The following is an 18,384-nucleotide window of genomic DNA, read 5'->3' on the forward strand; positions in this document are numbered from 1 at the left end:
CTCCTTTCAAATTGATTCATATACAAGTCAATCAAATAACTTGAAAATATTGACGAAGTTCCTTCTTAAATTAATCGAATTTATCTTCTTTTCATTTAAAAAAAAAAAACTAAAACTAAACAAACTTTATTGATTAAAAAATGCGAACACTTGGAGTTTGGTTGAGGTATGGATTTATTATCCAACATTTCTATATTAAAGCTTTAAAAAAATATATTAAAATTTGAATGAATTTTGCTTACAAATATCATACCGAACCAAACTGGTACTTGAGAATTTACCTAAAAATATGGATAGAGATGTTGAAGATTTGATTGAAGCCACTTCATAAACTTAACTTACATTTTAGTGTAGTTGTGAGGGACAATTACTCTACATGAGATTCATTTTATGTGTCGTCACTCGTCGGTATAGTTATTTTCCAATGATTTGCCACATCATGTTTGAAATTTTTTTAAACAATGACGGTTTCATGATTTTTTATTGCGTTGATTTTACCATGAAAGTGTATGTCCTTTCCTTTAATCTCATGTTTCATTAGTTACTATTAGATCCGGGTAAAACCACAGAAATCTATAATAAATAGTTTGCCAAATGGGCGATAAAAGAAGAAATTTGAACAGTAGGGATTATACGGTGAGAATTGAATCTTGGCTCTCAATGTAAACATTTTCTCTTCCTATACTTATACATTGACATTTTGTTCTACCCCACATAACAATTGACCATTCTTTTTTCTTTCCAAAATTTGAAATACCATTTCTTAAATATCCTTGATTGATATCAACCACCACTCACTTCTCACATTTTGTTTTTGGATAATAATATTGCAGTTTTTCATGTGATGACCGCTGTCAACCTTATTTGTAATTGTACCATGAAACCATTCTCTAGGTTTCTCGTAATTGGTCGAAAGAATTCATCTTTTCTCAAAAGATGTCACCATTCTCTTACAATTTCTACATCATTCTCTAATAATCCTCTTGTTCTCAATCTTGATCACAAAACCAAGCACCACCCTTCTTGTACATTGAAGTTTGGACGCATAATGAATGGTTTTCAAAAAGTTTTGCGGTCACCCTCTTGGAGTTTTGGCCATTCAAGAACGTTTCTTGGTTTTAAAGCAACAAAAACAGAATGCATATCTTCTATTGGTGGAGTATCCTTCAAGGCACGTGAATTCTCAAACTCTTTTGAGACCACACGTGTCTTAAGAATTGACAAAGATGATAACAAGGGTGGAGGGGATGAGGAAGATTTGAAGGAGAAGAATTGTGATGGTTTGAAGAATGTGATTGAGGCCAAGAATGGCGATGAGGAAGAGACAGAGGTGGAGAAAGATGCATGGAAGTTATTGCAGAAAGCGCTTGTTACATATTGTGATACACCTGTTGGAACCGTTGCGGCAAATGATGATTCCGGGTCACCCTTGAATTATGATCAGGTCTTTATTCGAGATTTCGTCCCTTCTGCTCTTGCTTTCTTGCTTAAAGGAGAACATGAGATTGTCAAGAACTTTCTCCTTCACACCTTGCAACTCCAGGTAATAATAATAATAATACATAATATTATCTTTGGTGTCTTTTTTTGTGTATATTTTGTTAATTTGTTTGTATTTCTTGTTAAATAATGGTCATGGATATGTCAAAAATATATTGTCTTGGCTCATATTAAACTATGTACAAACATATGTTACTTATGTATGGTTTATTCGTTAGTATATTGTAACATTATACGAGGATATATGATATAATTTTTCTTCTCTTTTCTATTTTAATAGAGTTGGGAGAAGACAGTGGATTGCTATAGCCCGGGACAAGGCTTGATGCCTGCAAGTTTCAAAGTTAAAACTATGGAATTTGATGACAAAAAGACAGAAGAAGTTTTAGATCCTGATTTTGGGGAATCGGCTATTGGTCGCGTTGCTCCTGTAGATTCAGGTTAGTGGCATTCTTTCTGCGACAATTTTTTTTTGTAGTTGTGACATTTATTATAGGACAGAGGGAGTAATAATTATGTGACAGAGAGAAGTCATTTCTATAATCTATGTTGATCATTGACTTCATGAGATGATTTTTTTTTCTATGGTTGGTTCCTTGATAGGATTGTGGTGGATCATTCTGCTTAGAGCTTATGGGAAACTCACAGGTGACTACAGCTTGCAAGAAAAGTTGGAAGTGCAAACAGGCTTACGAATGATCCTTAACCTGTGTTTATCAGATGGATTTGATATGTTTCCGTCTTTGTTAGTAACTGATGGATCCTGCATGATAGATAGAAGGATGGGTATTCATGGCCATCCTCTTGAGATTCAAGCATTATTTTACTCGGCTCTACGCTCGGCGCGTGAAATGGTTGTCAAGAACGATGAATCTAAGAGCCTAGTCGGAGAAATCAACAACAGACTAAGTGCATTGTCCTTCCATATTAGAGAGTATTATTGGTTGGATATGAGAAAAGTGAATGAAATATACAGGTATAAAACAGAAGAGTACTCTTTAGATGCAACTAATAAGTTCAACATCTATCCAGAACAAATTCCAATGTGGTTAATGGATTGGATTCCAGATGAAGGTGGTTATTTGATAGGAAATTTACAACCAGCTCACATGGATTTCAGGTTTTTCATGCTTGGAAATCTTTGGTCTATTGTTTCGTCTTTAGGTACACCAAGACAGAACAAGTCTGTTTTGAATCTTATAGAATCAAAATGGGACGATCTTGTTGGTCAAATGCCTCTTAAGATATGCTATCCTGCTCTGGAGCATGATGAATGGCGCTTAGTTACCGGCAGCGACCCTAAGAATACGTATACATTAATTCTTCCTTTCATTTTTCCTTCTGTTTTGTAACGATAAGTTAGTTCCAATATAAAATTTAAATAATTTTTGCAGTTAACTGATCCTATGGTATTGTATGGTGAACATATTTAACTGAAACTATACATATGCCTATCTTGTGCAGCCCTTGGTCATATCACAACGGTGGATCTTGGCCTACCCTTCTATGGCAGGTAATCATGAATGAGTTTAATTTTCGTGTACTGTCAGCACATAACAACTAGTCATGTGTCTGATTTTAGAAGTGGTTATAATAAGAGTGAAACATTTCTAATGATGTGACGATTATGATTAACTCAGTTTACGTTGGCATGCATCAAAATGGGAAGAACGGATCTAGCTGAGAAGGCTGTTGGTTTGGCTGAGAAAAGGCTTCCATTTGATTCTTGGCCAGAATATTATGACACCAAAACAGGAAGATTTATTGGAAAACAAGCCAGACTTTTTCAAACGTGGACATTAGCTGGGTTCCTTGCATCTAAGATGCTTCTGAAAAATCCTGAAATAGCAACTTTGTTATGCTGGGATGAAGATCTTGAAATTCTTGAAACATGTGTTTGTGTGCTTAATAAGAGTGGCAGGACAAAATGCTCCCGTCGTGTTGCAAAGTCACACATTTTAGTGTGATGATTTCTGAGAGACTCTCTCAATTGTACAGTCTAACTAGTTTAGTGTATATTCATGTATATGTTTAGTTTGATAGGATCCATTAATATTTACATTGGAAAAACAATATCATCCACACTGTTGTGACTATGATGACTGAAGCTTCATTTTTTTAGGAAAGGGAAGTCATTTTATCTGTAAATTTATAGATACACGTACATATTGATTTTTCAGATTATACAATCCTTCTCTGAAGATTTTTTCAATTGTGTCAATGCACCATTATTTGTGTTTACAACTTTACTTTTTCTCGCTACTCATGTTGAGATCTTTGTCTAGTTATACTAACCATAATAAAATCTTTTAGCAGCTAATTATGTTTTCAAGAAATTATGGATATGTCAACCATGAGAACGCAGATATGAGATAACCAGCAAGCGCATATAGAAGAGGCAAACATGAATACTTCATAGAGTAAGGACTAAGGAGGAGTCAAGGGAAAGGGATATTCCCACTCCTGGTTTTATTGAATAAATACTCAATTTCTTCCTTGAAGTTGCAATTTTGTATCAACACAGTCCTCCATATTTTACTGGTATTCAAAAATGATATTTGAAATTGTATAATGTCAATAAATTCGTCCCTCCGTTGATATTTACAAGACTATACTGACATTAAGTTTCTAATGTAAGGGATGCATTTAAAACAACTAAATAATTCATACATTTATTTGCATACACAACATGACAAACATGATTAACTTTGAATTAAGTTATTTGAACATTAAAATACAAACATTGTATGTGACACCTTATATGTTTATCTCTATCTCTCATACTTTTTATCTTCTATGACTTGTAGGCGTTTGAAAAATCAGCAGTGCTATTTGAGACAAAAATCCACTGTCGGAGCATGACTAAAAATCGGACTGATGTGATAAGTTTGTTTGTTTTCATCTCATGCCAAAGAGCATTTTTCTTAAAAAAATACTTAAAAAAACATTGTATTAACATTAAAATTTGGATGTCAATTTTTTTTTTTTTTTAACCTTTTATAATTTCAGAGATTAACTTACAATATACAGTGTCTAGTGAAAAAAACTTACAATACTACAATGTGATTGTTTAGTACCATTTTATTCAAACATGATTTTTACGGGTCTTTACAAATTAATTTAGGGTTTTGCTAGAAGTCACCCATGTTTAACAACTCACACCTTAAGGTGTGATTTCCACTTTTTAGTTATAAATTTGCTAAAAGACACCTTCATAAAAATTAGTTGGTGTCTTTTAACAAATGTTCATAGAATAACTTGCTAAAAGACACCTTCATAAAATGTGTCTTCTAGCAAAACCCATTATTTTATATATGAGAGTGAACAAAGTTCATTTTTTTTTTTTTTGAACAGGCAAAAATGAGATATATGAGAGTGAAGAAAGTTCATTTTCTATTACAAAGGCTCCCTCGTTTTTCAAAATTGATCCATATAGTTACTTGAGGAACACATAACATCTACTTGAAGTACAGTATTAGAATGAGATATAGTTACTTATTTTGATTGGCAAATGCTAACCAATAATTTGTCCTAAAAGACGGGTTAAGCAAAAGTATGTTTTGTATTAAGAAAAACTTTTAAAATCAGTAATATGTATAATTATATGATTTTCAATAAAATTTGTCACGAGATTACCTAAGACTTAAAAAAAATTCATTTTCTAGAATCAAACAGCTATGCTTCTTTAAACATATGGTCAATTGCATTCTTGAAATGCAAATATCCTTAATTATCCTTATTTATTAATTTTGTTACGTCTGCAGCAACTTAACCTAATTTTTTCCCGCTCATTTGCTTTATTAGGGTTGCAATTATTTAACCTAACAAATTCCATCTAAAAAAATGCATTGCACACCAATTTCATTCCAATCCCCTTGCCTTTTTTTTTTGAAGAAAATATTTTCTACCATATCATTGATCACGTATGATCCTTCTATTTTATACTCTTTTTTTTGTCAAGAATTTTACACTTTTTTTTTAATTTCATGCCTTTTTTTTTACATCTTTATCCTTATTTATTAATTTTGTTACGTCTGCAGCAACTTAACCTAATTTTTTCCCGCTCATTTGCTTTATTAGGTTTGCAATTATTTAACCTAACAAATTCCATCTAAAAAAATGCATTGCACACCAATTTCATTCCTATCCGCTTGCCTTTTTTTTTTGAAGAAAATATTTTCTACTATATCATTGATCAAGTATGATCCTTCTATTTTATATTCTTTTTTTTTGTCAAGAATTTTACACTTTTTTTTTAATTTCATGCCTTTTTTTTTTACATCCTTATCCTTATTTATTAATTTTGTTACGTCTGCAGTAACTTAACCTAATTTTTTCTCGTTCATTTGCTTTATTAGGTTTGCAATTATTTAACCTAACAAATTCCATCTAAAAAATGCATTGCACACCAATTTCATTCCTATCCGCTTGCCTTTTTTTTGAAGAAAATATTTTTTACCATATCAATGATCTTACGGGTTAAAGATTATTTATTGGTCTCTATTATAGTCGAGAAAACCCGTGCGACGCACGGGTCAAAAGTCTAGTTAGGTTAAATTGCTGCAGACTTAACAAAATTAATAAATAAGGATTTTCCCTCTGATTTTCTGTACTAGGTTAGCAGTAATTTAACCTAACAAATTCTATCTAAAAAAATGCATCGCACCAATTTCATTTCTATCCTATTGCCTTTTTTTTTTGACAATATTTTGTACACTTATTTAATACTAAAAAAAATGCATCGCACCAATTTCATTCATATCCTATTTTTTTTTTTTTGACAATATTTTGTACACTAATTTGATAAGATTCAAGTGTCATTGAAGGACATAGTAAGACAAATTTGATTGTTATATTGTATCTCTGATAATCTAATATGCGTTTATTGATCGACCAATGATCTTACGGGTTAAAGATTATTCATTGGTCTTTATTATAGTCGACAAGACTCGTGCGTCGCACGGGTCAAAAGTCTAGTTGGTGGTATAGTTTGTTATAGTAGCTGCCAATTTTTATTTTTATTTTTGGAAAATTGCTACTCATTCGAATGAAACTGGGGTTTATGTCACGGGTGGTGAAATTAAGACTCCCCATTTTGTGATGAAAATTTGGGTCTATGAATTATGCCTTTCAGATAAATATATCCTTACAATAAAATAATACTTGGAGAAATCTTCCAGGTTTTCATTACATGCTTTCTGAAATTGTGTTTGGTTGGCAATCTTTCCTTTTACCCTCAATGTTTGGTTAGTTCTATCTGCCGACATTTCAAATTTTCGTGTTCTTTATGTGACTCCTACTTATTATGGTTTCTTTTGGCTGAAAACGGCACTTCATGTCAACATATATGCTTTTATGACCTGTAATTGTGTTTTGAATAATAATGTATGTATCTACTCAAAATAGAATGATCTATAAACCTGGTTGGATGGTATTTGAGTATAAGTTTTTCTTTTTGACGGATGGAGTATAAGTTCATATGTCAAAATAATACATTTTTTGAACTCATCCGTAGTAATTAAAAAAAAAAAGACTGATAATCAATATTAAGGACATCTTAACATTTGTTTACTCAAGTTTTAATTAAAAAGTTGATTATTTCATGGATTTGGGTTTGATATGATCACAAATCAGACATCAAATTAATCAACAGATAGATAACCATTGAATCAAGTTCAGATGCATAAAACAAGTAATAGATTTTGATTTATTATTTGTAACTCAAAAATACAAAAATTTAAAATTTAAACCATTCGATTTGATCCAACCGCTACCAACCAAACTCCTGCGTGAATGGAGGTAATTTGTGATTATCTCAAATTCAACCACATTATTCCACTTGTCTAAAGGAAAGGAAAATCTCCATTAGACAGGCTGAAAAGCTAGCGGTGGAGTTTTCAATTAGACCTCAAATTAGATTACTAGATGTCATATCTACTTGTGATCGAAAAAAAAAAAGATGTCATATCTACTCTTTATTTTGGGTACTGTTACACTCCCATCTAATGACATTTCTTTTTCATGTTGTTATTATTTTGGTCTGGTGGAGCAATTTAATGCGTACCCATATGTAAGATGTTACACTTTACGTGCCTAAATTTTCTTGTTATTTTATTGGTATCTTGCATATAGGGGTCCTCGTCCGTATAATATAGATGGGATGTAAAGTGGTCCAAATAAATATTCAACTAACATAACAAATAGACCCCTCGTAGCAGTTTAGCACATTTTTTTTCCTCTTTATTATTATTATTCTAAAGTTAGAGTAATTTACACTTTAGGTGTTAAGATTTACTAAATCATAAAATAAGTGAAGTGTATTTTATCACTGACAGAAAAACAAGAAATCCAACTTGGTTTCTAAGAGAAAAATGTTTATTTCATTTTTTTTTTTTTACTTTTTAGTTAAATAGTTTAGTGATTAGACTTACATATTGTAAATGACAATTTACTTTTTAGTCAATTCATGTCTATTTTTCATATTGTTTATTGAAATTTTTCAAAAATAGGTAGAATATTTTGTCAATCTCTACAAAAAAAAATAGAATTTTTTATCAAAACATAAATGAAATATATTTTTTTTTATGTTTTTGGTGTTATTCTTATTTAAATCATGTTTTGTTAAAAATTCTATTTTTTTTAGAGCAATTGTCATAATATCATACACATTTCTGAAAAATTTCTTTAAAAAATATGAAGGTTAGACATAAGTTGACTAAAAAGTGTGATGAAAATTTTTAAAGGAACTGAAAGACCAACAAAAAAATTTGAGGGTGTAAAACGAATAGTTGATATATTTATACGACCAAAAACACATTTAACCCTAAAATCAAAATATCATTTGTTTAGACAAACAAACTAAACGTCTTTGTCATTAGAAAGAAAAAAAAATATCTACCATTTTTTCTGTCAAACATTCTACTCACTAAAATTTCATGTTGAAGATAAATAAGTGGTAAATTTTTGGTTCGAACGTCGGTTTCTACATATTTAAATATATTATCTATAAAATGAGTTATGTTCACGTAAAACCATGTAATTATCCACCACCAAAAAAATTAGGTAATTATCCTTTAATTGACAAAAAAATTTAATTAAAAAATTATACCTTAGAGATTTCGTCTATAAACAAAACTAATTTATTCACCAAACCAAACCCACGATATTAGATTATTCACCAATTAATTAACCACTAAGTAATGGACTTAACCCTCTTCCGTAAGAAAAGGAGTTTTGGTCCAATTTCATGGGAAGAGTCTCTTCGAAACTGGTTTGGAAAAGTAACTTGAAATAAAATTATACGTAGGATATCACAAGTTACACTCCTTAAATTTGATCTACCTACTTCTTGTGCTCATTCATTAAAGCTGAGTTATTATTGTAAATTACCATAGGACCATATTAGGACAGTTTCACTTTATTAGGGAAAGCCTCTAATCGGGTTAGCATATGTTTGGAGGTGGGGTTTAGCATGGGAAAGGAAAGTTATTTTTCATGATGGGAAAGTTCAACCACAACTATTGATTTAATAGTTTTTAATTTGGATGGCTATGATCTTTTACCTTGTAATTGCTTTAACTTCTTGGTGGGTATTGTGAAACAAAAAAGTGGGTCCCACCAAATGATTAAATAACAATTTTGTATTTATTTGATTTATTGGTTTTTGTTTGTAACAAATCATGGGACTTTGCAATTTGTGTTGGGCTTCTTTGTTCTAAAAATATATTCGGATTCCTTGTGAATAATGCTGCCATATTAATTTCAATAACACAGGCAATTAATTAATCGATTTTCAAAATGATATTAAAAAGAAAAATAACGTTTTACTCAAACCAATCTTCTCGAATATATTTTTGAACTGGGTTATTATTACTCAAAACGCCACCGTTTTGCTGAAGCTTTCAATCTGTTAACAGTTTTTCATGTGCAGTGAAGCTTTCAATTGATTATGACGAAGATCAAAAGATTTCAATCGGTAACGCAAGTTCATGCCAGGGGAGATAAAAATTGAATATGAGTGAGATTTGAAAGTGCGAGAGCTTGGTGAATGTTTGCGAGATTCATGTCAGTGATTGCGACGATTCCGTTACCGACGAAGCGGGGAAGCTACGATTTGAGATGAAGACTGTGATTTGAAGATACCGCACCGAAAAACGAGAGTGACGCTGCCAAGAATTGGAGAATACTGGAGAGAGGAATCCGGTGTCAGTTACGGCTGAGCAAAAGAACAATACGGTGGCCTGAGCTAACCCCACCTTTCCCTTTACCTGTTCGGTTTTTCAGAGAATTTATTTTGCTAAGATTCTATCAACATTTTGGTTGATGGCGGTTTCGCTTATGCATCTTCTGAAAAAGAAGAGAAATTGAGGTGATACGTAGATGGGGAGGTGTATTGGATAAAATACAAACAACATTAAAAAACTATTTTCAATTTTCCTTTTTCTTTTTTAGAACAGGTTTGGCCACCGACAGCTGTCCTGTAAAAGGGCACTTTCCCATGGTGGGAAAGAATTTCCCATTCCCAGGCTAAATGCCACCATGTTTGGAATGACGGCCAAGCTTTATTTTTTCACGTTTCAAAGCAAGTTTTGCTGTATCTTTTCACTAACGCGCGTGTACATTATTCCACTGCACAAGCAAACACATACGTAAGAGTTTAGTTTATATACCATATCGGTCACTATTAAAAAATGTTATGTATGATATGTATTTGTTAATATGTTGCCACATTAATTAATGATGTATGATATGTTGTATGTAAAATGTGTCTATTTGAAAAGAAACTGAATTTGACGTTTCACTCATCGTATACAATGTTGAGATACAGTGTCGTTTGTTATTGTTCTAAATCACGCAGTTGTATTTCGGTAAAATATGATCACCGAACAAAATACTATATTCGTCCTTTTTATAATAACATTAACAAAAAATAGAGTATTAAAAAAAAGTTGTTAGAGTAATAAACTTGTCTGGAATGTTTGTAATTATTGTTAAATTGTTATTTGTGTACAAATTTATGCAAAATGCTCAAGAGTATTGTTAAGAAGATGAATGATTTTGGGTCAATTTTGACTCAAATTCACACTCCAAATTGTAATTCTTTCTTTTTTAGTTAAATAAGCGATTCACACATATTTTTAGTCTTCTATTTTCTATTTTAGTTTTGTGATTTCGTTGTCTTAAAATGACTCAGTTTGTTTTGATTTTCCGTTTTTCTTGGATGTGTTTTTTTTTCGTCTTATTTTTGTAAGAAGCAAAATAAGATCATTGAAATTGGTTCCGAACATAATCGAACATGAGACCTTTATATGAGCAAACTCATGATCCCAAGTCAACACCACCAAACCAAAATTTTAATTTCTTGTCTTAGTGCAGTGTTTATTTAAATCAGGTTGAAAGATTAATGTTGATCAAATGCACATTCAATCAATGACTTTGACGTCGGTTTGCAGATCTGGAGACATGTGTATTTTAGAGACTTGAACATAGTCATATTTATATATATGTGTACTCTCTCTTTTTATGCTATTTGCATGAATATTGTGAATTTGCTCACAAATTCATCCATTTTTTTAGCGACTTTAAATTTGCATTATATTAATTTACTTTATGAATTTGAATGAATGAATATCTTTTAATCGTTTTCACAACGAAAAATCTTGAAATTTGTGCACTCAATATTTTAAAAGTGCTCTTTCAATACAATTTTTTTTGTTTCTTTAATAAGTGTATGAGGTGCACGAGTTAACATGATTTTAAATGTATTCAATATTGAATTTAATATTCCAATGCAAATTAGTATCATTAATAAAGAATATATTTTTATAAAAATTAATGCATTTAGATATTTGTAGAGAATCGTATATTTATGGATAAAGATTTCTTTCAAAAGAAAGTTATGATAACAAATGTTTTAGAACATACTCTCTAAGATGAAATATAAGTAATAAAGAAATGAAATGGACAACATCTAACCATAATAAACCAACAAAAAACACCTTTATTTTTCCCTTTCTCACTTGTGAGCCGTCACAAAAACCTAGTTTTTTCTCTTCATCCATAAAAAGAATGGGATTTAGGGTCAATTTTTCACCCAAAATTATCTGTCTAACTCATTTTTCTCTTTCTTTTTAATTGAAATAAGTGATTTTCACATCTATTTCATTTTTTATTTTGTAATTTTGTCCTCTTAATGCGACATTGGTTTGTTAGTCGTCTTTGTGCGGTGTTGTTTGTGTTTCTTATTTCGTTCAAATATTTGTTCAATTCAGATTGTTATTTCACTTTCGATCTAGTGCACAGATGTAATCAATGACTTTGCCGTCGTCCACAGATTCAGAGACATGAGTATTCTAGACAGTTGAATAGATTCAGAGATATATACATAGGTTTTTGTACTATTAACATGAATATGTGAGTTTGTTTGCAGAATTACATTTTTGTCAAAAAAACACATAAGTAAAAATGATCGTTGAAAAATCAATATGAATATATTTTGAAAGAAGTATTGTTTAAAGATTTAAAAAAAAAATACCGTAAAATGTATTGTTTAACTACCAACGTCTTTGATTTGACATTTTTTTAAAATAATTTATAAATAAAGACGGTGGTATTGAACTAAAGCTTAAAAAAAAAAGATAACATTGGGATTTACTCCCTCCGTTCTTATATTAAAGCATTCATTTGACTTTATTTTTGTCTCTAAATGTAAACCCGTTTTCAATTTACTAGATGCATTTATTATTTTTTTTCCTAAATATGCCTCTAGTTAATATTACTAACTTCTCTTGAAACATGAAAAGACAAATTTAATACACATACAAACAAAGAACAATTTGGTAATTTTAACACACAAAACAAACATGTTAATTACACTGACAACTTTTTTTAAGAAATGTGAAAATGCAATGGGGGCTTACATGCAGGGATAGAAGGAGAATTGTTCTATGGATATATACTACCTCCGTCCCTTATTATAGGACCCTTTTAGAAAAAATTCTTGTCCCTTATTATAAGACCCTTTTAATATTTTCAAGTGCATTAATTATTTCTTTACAAAATTACCCCTATTTACTCTACATATTTTTTTGAAAAGCAATAAATTCTTTTTTTCTTTGATGAAAGAACAGCAATAAGTTTAGTGGAAAAACGAGTGATTCCAAATTTTTGTAGAAAAAAAAAAGAAAAGAAAGGGAAAGGTTATTCACGTTTCAATTTTTTGTGTTGTTTTCCAACTAGTCTACATTCAATATACAAGGTTCATTCACGTTCATTTTCAATAATGGGTACAATGATAAATTAATTTGGTGCATTATTCAAGTAGTAGTGGGTAATTAATATAGGAAAATAATGAATTGTTATTTCAATTATTAGAAGGGCAAACATGGAAAAAAATATCATTTGTCAACAAATTTAACACAATAATCAACTTTCTTAAAAACCGTATTTTTTCTAAAAGGGTCCTATAATAAGGGACGGATGTAGTATACTAGTATTTGCCCCGTGCAACGCACGGGCAAAAAGTAGTATATTGTAGTGCATTGAATTGTTGACACTTAACACAACAACAAAATACATATATAGATACATTGTCATTCATATATATTTTTGAATATATAGTTATCTTGTAAGTACAACCCAACCTTGGATAATGATTGACCTTGACATTTGTTTATTGTCATAACAAAGCATAAAGAAATGGGGAATTGAATGGAAATCTTGAATCTGGGGGAACCAAATCCATCTTTGGAATTAAGACCTTTTGACCTATACTCTTGCCGGTAATTACAATGGCAGTAATGATATTTTTTCCAAGATGGTTAACTTGCAAGCGTATTCCATTACATAAACCACTTGCTTGATCAATAGTCATATTTATAGTTAGAGTAATTATAAATCAAAAAAATACCATCTTTTATAGTTATGGTCACCTTACAGCCCCCCGTGTCGTTGGGGGGCTAGATTGAGAAAATATCATAAAGAATGAGGATAAGAAATATTTATATCAACTAACACAAAGGCTACATAAAACCTTATAGCCCCCCGTGTTTTTGAAGAATAAACAAATTTGGACTTAATAATACCAATATGACCTAGAATTATCCCTTCAATAAGATTAACAAAATGGATACATACATAAAATTGAAACCAATATTGTTTTCACATATACTAAATAACTGTTATGCTGCTAAATTACCCCTCCTGAGCAAAATCCTAATGAAACCAACTTCAGTTTTCATTAATAAAAACATTGTTCAACCAATAATTTGTAGAAACACCTAATTATTTACAATTGTGATTGATAAATTCATAAAGAGACAAATTATAGTTACTCTTGTCGTGTTCCCTATACAACGGACCATCTTCAAAAGAAACATCACATGTGTTGCACCTGTTTTGTTTTGGTTGTTATCATTCAACTCAATCACATACTCAGAAGTTTCATTTGCAAATGACCACTTCATTCAGCTAAAGCACAGTCTCATGAGATTCTTTAGGCAACCCAATATGGACAAATATTACCAAACCTTGTGTGAACATATATTCTCTAATCATGAAAGTCTGATGCAGAAAAAGAAATTTATGAACTAATTAATAAAAGTTTAAATTAAGAAAAACATAAATTGCTTCTCAATTCAAGAAGACTTGAATAATTAGGACAAACAAACAATACTTTTGACATAAAATCATGGTTCAAAGAAATCTTTAGCTAAGGATGAGTGTATATGCCCAAAAAGAGAAAATACTAAATAAGATGTCAGCAAAAAATTCAAAGTATTATATAAGTTGTTGAAGCTTAGAATTCATGCAATCTAAGAATAAACATATAGAGAAAAATGACCAAAACGACATGCAAATTTAAAATCAAGAGATACTGATATCAAATTCCAAATGCCAGTATCCAAAATAGCCGCAACAGGAGACTTAATTCAAGTTATAATGAAATTAACAATATTCTTAAAAATGTGAAATTTGAAATTCAATTTCATAAATAATGAGTGACATCAAATACATTATTGTCCCTTTTGCTTTCTATGTGATATGTGTGATGTAAGCATTTTGTGTGTCAGCGTGTCTTTTAGTGGATATAAGTTTGAATTTCAAAATGATAGTGGAAGGAAAATATGAAATTTGAATGTGTGTTAGTAGTAAGAGTTGTTTTTTAATAATAAAAGAAAATTTGAATTTTAAAATTTGAATGTGCATGTGTTAGTAGTAAGAATTACTTATAAATGATAGTGCATGAGTTTGAATGTCCGCATTCGTTCTTCTCATAAAATGGAAACAACTTGGCATTTTTCTCAAATGAATGAATTAAAAATTGCAAACTAATAGACAACAGCCTAAAAGATGTGATTATGATAAACAAAATGAAGATTCTGTTAAGAAAAAGGCAAATTACAAAAACTTAAAGTTCAATAAAGCACATCACAAAATTCAATGCTTATTTTCACCACATGTTATGCAGAAACTGAAACCATGTTCAAGAGGAATATAATTTATGCCTTCTATTTATGACATAGTAAATAAGCTTATTAATACACTAATCATGTTCAAGAGGAATATAATTTCATTGAGAGAAACAAAGTGGCAAAATGGTAAACAATTAACTGAATATTAACTACTAATAACTACTATTTTTGGTGTGTGAAACCGTGCTAACCAATAGAACAGCAAGCTAATATTCATCCATTCTATACACTCTAAATTTTAATTGCACTATACATATAAGAAATAGTAGACATCAAGATCCAGTTTACCTTATTGTGCAAAGATAAATTACTTGAGCTGATTGACTAATTCCTGCAATGACTGCATGTTTAACCAAAAACGGAAAGTTATAGCTAATACCAAAACACCCAAAAAAATAGATTAACAATCCACAACAAATAAATTGCACTGACAAAGCATAAGCAATTTTTTAAATTGGTGTAAATTAAAAAATGAGCCTAGATTGATCTAATATACTACTCATGTTCTTGCAAACTTTAAATAACATGCAAACAATTCAGGAGAAAATACAGAAAAGGATTGTGTGTGTCAGCAAGTGTTTTAGTTCATATGTCTTTAAACCTCAAAATTAAAGTACAGGGAAAATTTGAAATTTGCATGTGTCTTGATAGCAATAATTGTCGAAAAACTCTATTTAGCAACATGTTATCTGAATAAGTGCAAGAAAGTTTACATTATGGGTCATGTGATGTAAGCATTGTGTGTGTAAGTCAGCCTACCTTTTAGTGGATATTTGTTTGAATAACAAAATGATAGTGGAGGGAAATTTTGAAATTTGAAAGTGTTAGTGGCAAGAATTTTTTTTTAATAATGAAAACTGATAATCAAAAGCATATCTTAAATCCTGATATCTTCATAATTTATCCATCTTTTACTGCACACAACAAAAGACTAATCTAAAAAATAACCAAATTTCATATTTAACAAAAGAAAAATCTAAAAAATAATCAAATAACACATTCAACATAATCGATAAAGTAAATATACATACCTCCAAGTAGTGATTATAACCATGCATAGTAGATCTTAGAAATCTAATATGTCAATTGTCTTTTGTGGTTACTTGTACATTTTTCTTGATGCCTTTTGATTTCCTCCTATGTTATTTTGGAACTGGTAAAATTCATGGGGTGAGTCACATACTTTCAAAGATTTTGACAAAGTGGGTATTGTAGAAATTCCTTAATTCCATTGAGCGATATCATGCTTTTAACATAATTATCAGAGAAACAAAAATAATTAAAAATGGCCAAAACTATTTCCTGATTATCTAAAAAAAATAAAAAATATCAGTGATTTCAAAATACCTAAAAGTCCAATTGTCATTATAGATCAAGCAAGTGCAAGAAGAGCTGTCCGGCCACCCGGATAGACTTGATAGTTGCACATAAACATAAATACTACTTATGAGCAAAAAGATAATATGAATAAGAATGAAAACATAGCATTCCGGTTAATATCATAGTATACTGCATAACTCACGCAACATTTTTAATGAAAACAATATTGCAAGATCGAAAAAATTGAACTTGAAGCAAGAGTTCTAATGCTTGTTTTGTCATTTAGAGGTATAAAAAATTGGATAGACTCAAATTGTTTAAATTATAAAGAACCATCAAATTAACATCAATAACATAAAAGTCTAGTCAAATCTAGTAAGTTGAGTATCATTATCAAATTGAAAGAAACTACAAATAATGACAATCAAATGGGGCTATGTATAAAAATGATTTAATAGAAACAATTAATGGAAGGAACACCAAATACAAAGACCAAATGTAAGAACCTACAATAAATTTGGAAGAACTTACAAATACTAACAACCGAATGCTGCTCATGTTAGCAGTAGAGATAAAATCAACCGCCTACAAACAAAATAATTGAATTGAATATGACTGCAACAAATAAACTCAATAGTATCACATAACTTGGCTGTTAATTCATAAAATAATAATTACTCCTCTTCCATGAGTACCACGTTCACTATAGCAAGTGTTATTGCAACTTTACCACAAACTCATCACAATTAAATTTAATAATTATAAAAGCTATTATTGTAGCAAAAAAATAAATATAAAAGCTATTATAAAAGGATTTAATTAAGACCGGCATATTAACCAACAGTGAACCATTCCAGAATCAAGAAATATGATATTACAGAGAGGACTAACCCATTGAAGACCACCAAAAGCATAAAATCGAAATGTTATTGCTGCATAAGAAGTAAAAACATCAGAAATTTTTAACTCTAAAAATCAGACTACAAATAAGAAAAGTTAAAAGGGTAGATAAGTTGCTCAAAGATTTCAAAGTACAGATAAATTAAAAAGACCAAATAAAATTGGTTGGTCTCAAAATGTAAAATATAATGGATCTATAAATCTGAAAATGAAAAATGGATGAATCATTACCTCCGTCCAAGAAGTGTGCGTCCTGGCTCATTCTTTCATTATGCAACAGATCCAAAATTCAAAACTACAAACACAAATAGTCAATGCTTAGAGAGATTTATGATACTATTAACAGATCGAAAATGGGATGAGAGATAGATAGAGAGAGAACCTGATGATGCTCTGAAACAGCGGAGAGCGAATTCCGACGCGGTGGTTAATGGTGGTCTCAAAATTGAACTTGGTAGAATGTATAAGTGAATTAGTTGGTTTTGTAGAGGATGAAGAGAGGAAGACGATGGTGGCTTTCTTTTAGTAGGAGGAGGCCGAAATTGATCAAAAATGAAGAAAGAAAGTAGAGGAAAAATGGTGGAATTTTTGTTGTTGTTTTACGTGGGAGAGAGAATGAGGGAAGAGAGAGTGGTGGTAGGTTTTGCTGTGAGGGATAAAATGAGGAGAAAAGGGAAAGAAGTTTGAAATTAATGAGAGAGAAAGAAAGTAGAAAGTGGTGTTGATTAAGATGTGAGAAAAAGTAGGATGGAAAAGAAGATTTGAATTTTGAATTTTGAATTGAAGAGGGAAAATAATATTAAAGATATTTTAATGTTTGTATTGTGTGAATGCTTAAAATGGCAAAAATAAAATGAGTTTTTAATGATGACGTGGCATTAGGGGGTTGAGAGATTGACACATTGGATTGGGATGCTAAAAAATGTAGGAGGCTTGTATATTATTAAGATATTATGCATTATCCATATCAATTGAGCTAAGATCACGAGGACTATAAACATTGGTAATAAGTACTTATTTGATATTAATAAATTTTTTAAAATGTTATTAATAATCTTTCTCAAAACAAAATTTTGCTATTAATATATTTTAATTTATTTTTTTAAAATGTGTCATAAAGGCACGGGTTAGCCTCACGGAAAAAATGAAATGGTGATACCTGTAGTTAATTTAAATCAACATAATTCAATTT

The 18,384-nt window shown here is 30.5% G+C and overlaps 1 protein-coding gene and 1 long non-coding RNA gene across 2 annotated transcripts; one reads left to right on the top strand and one right to left on the bottom strand.

Moving 5' to 3' along the window:
- The first annotated feature begins 450 nt into the window (after positions 1 to 450).
- On the top strand, positions 451 to 3,709 carry LOC146911284 (alkaline/neutral invertase A, mitochondrial-like). The gene is made up of 5 exons (XM_085723614.1): positions 451 to 1,543; positions 1,781 to 1,940; positions 2,104 to 2,809; positions 2,965 to 3,013; positions 3,141 to 3,709. Exons 1-5 carry the CDS (start codon positions 845 to 847, stop codon positions 3,465 to 3,467), a joined length of 1,941 nt encoding a protein of 646 aa, XP_085579740.1. The 5' UTR covers positions 451 to 844; the 3' UTR covers positions 3,468 to 3,709.
- A 9,838-nt stretch (positions 3,710 to 13,547) lies between these two features.
- Positions 13,548 to 18,134, bottom strand: LOC146911285 (uncharacterized). Its single transcript, XR_015019474.1, has 6 exons — positions 17,575 to 18,134; positions 17,424 to 17,487; positions 17,184 to 17,224; positions 16,824 to 16,877; positions 15,261 to 15,312; positions 13,548 to 14,061 (listed from the first exon to the last, which is right to left on the bottom strand). It is a non-coding gene; the product is annotated as an uncharacterized LOC146911285 (long non-coding RNA).
- Positions 18,135 to 18,384: the final 250 nt, after the last annotated feature.

This window comes from Medicago sativa, chromosome 7 (assembly GCF_051527215.1).
Source record: "Medicago sativa cultivar Bolivia chromosome 7, Bolivia_mono, whole genome shotgun sequence".
Lineage (NCBI taxonomy): Eukaryota > Viridiplantae > Streptophyta > Magnoliopsida > Fabales > Fabaceae > Medicago > Medicago sativa.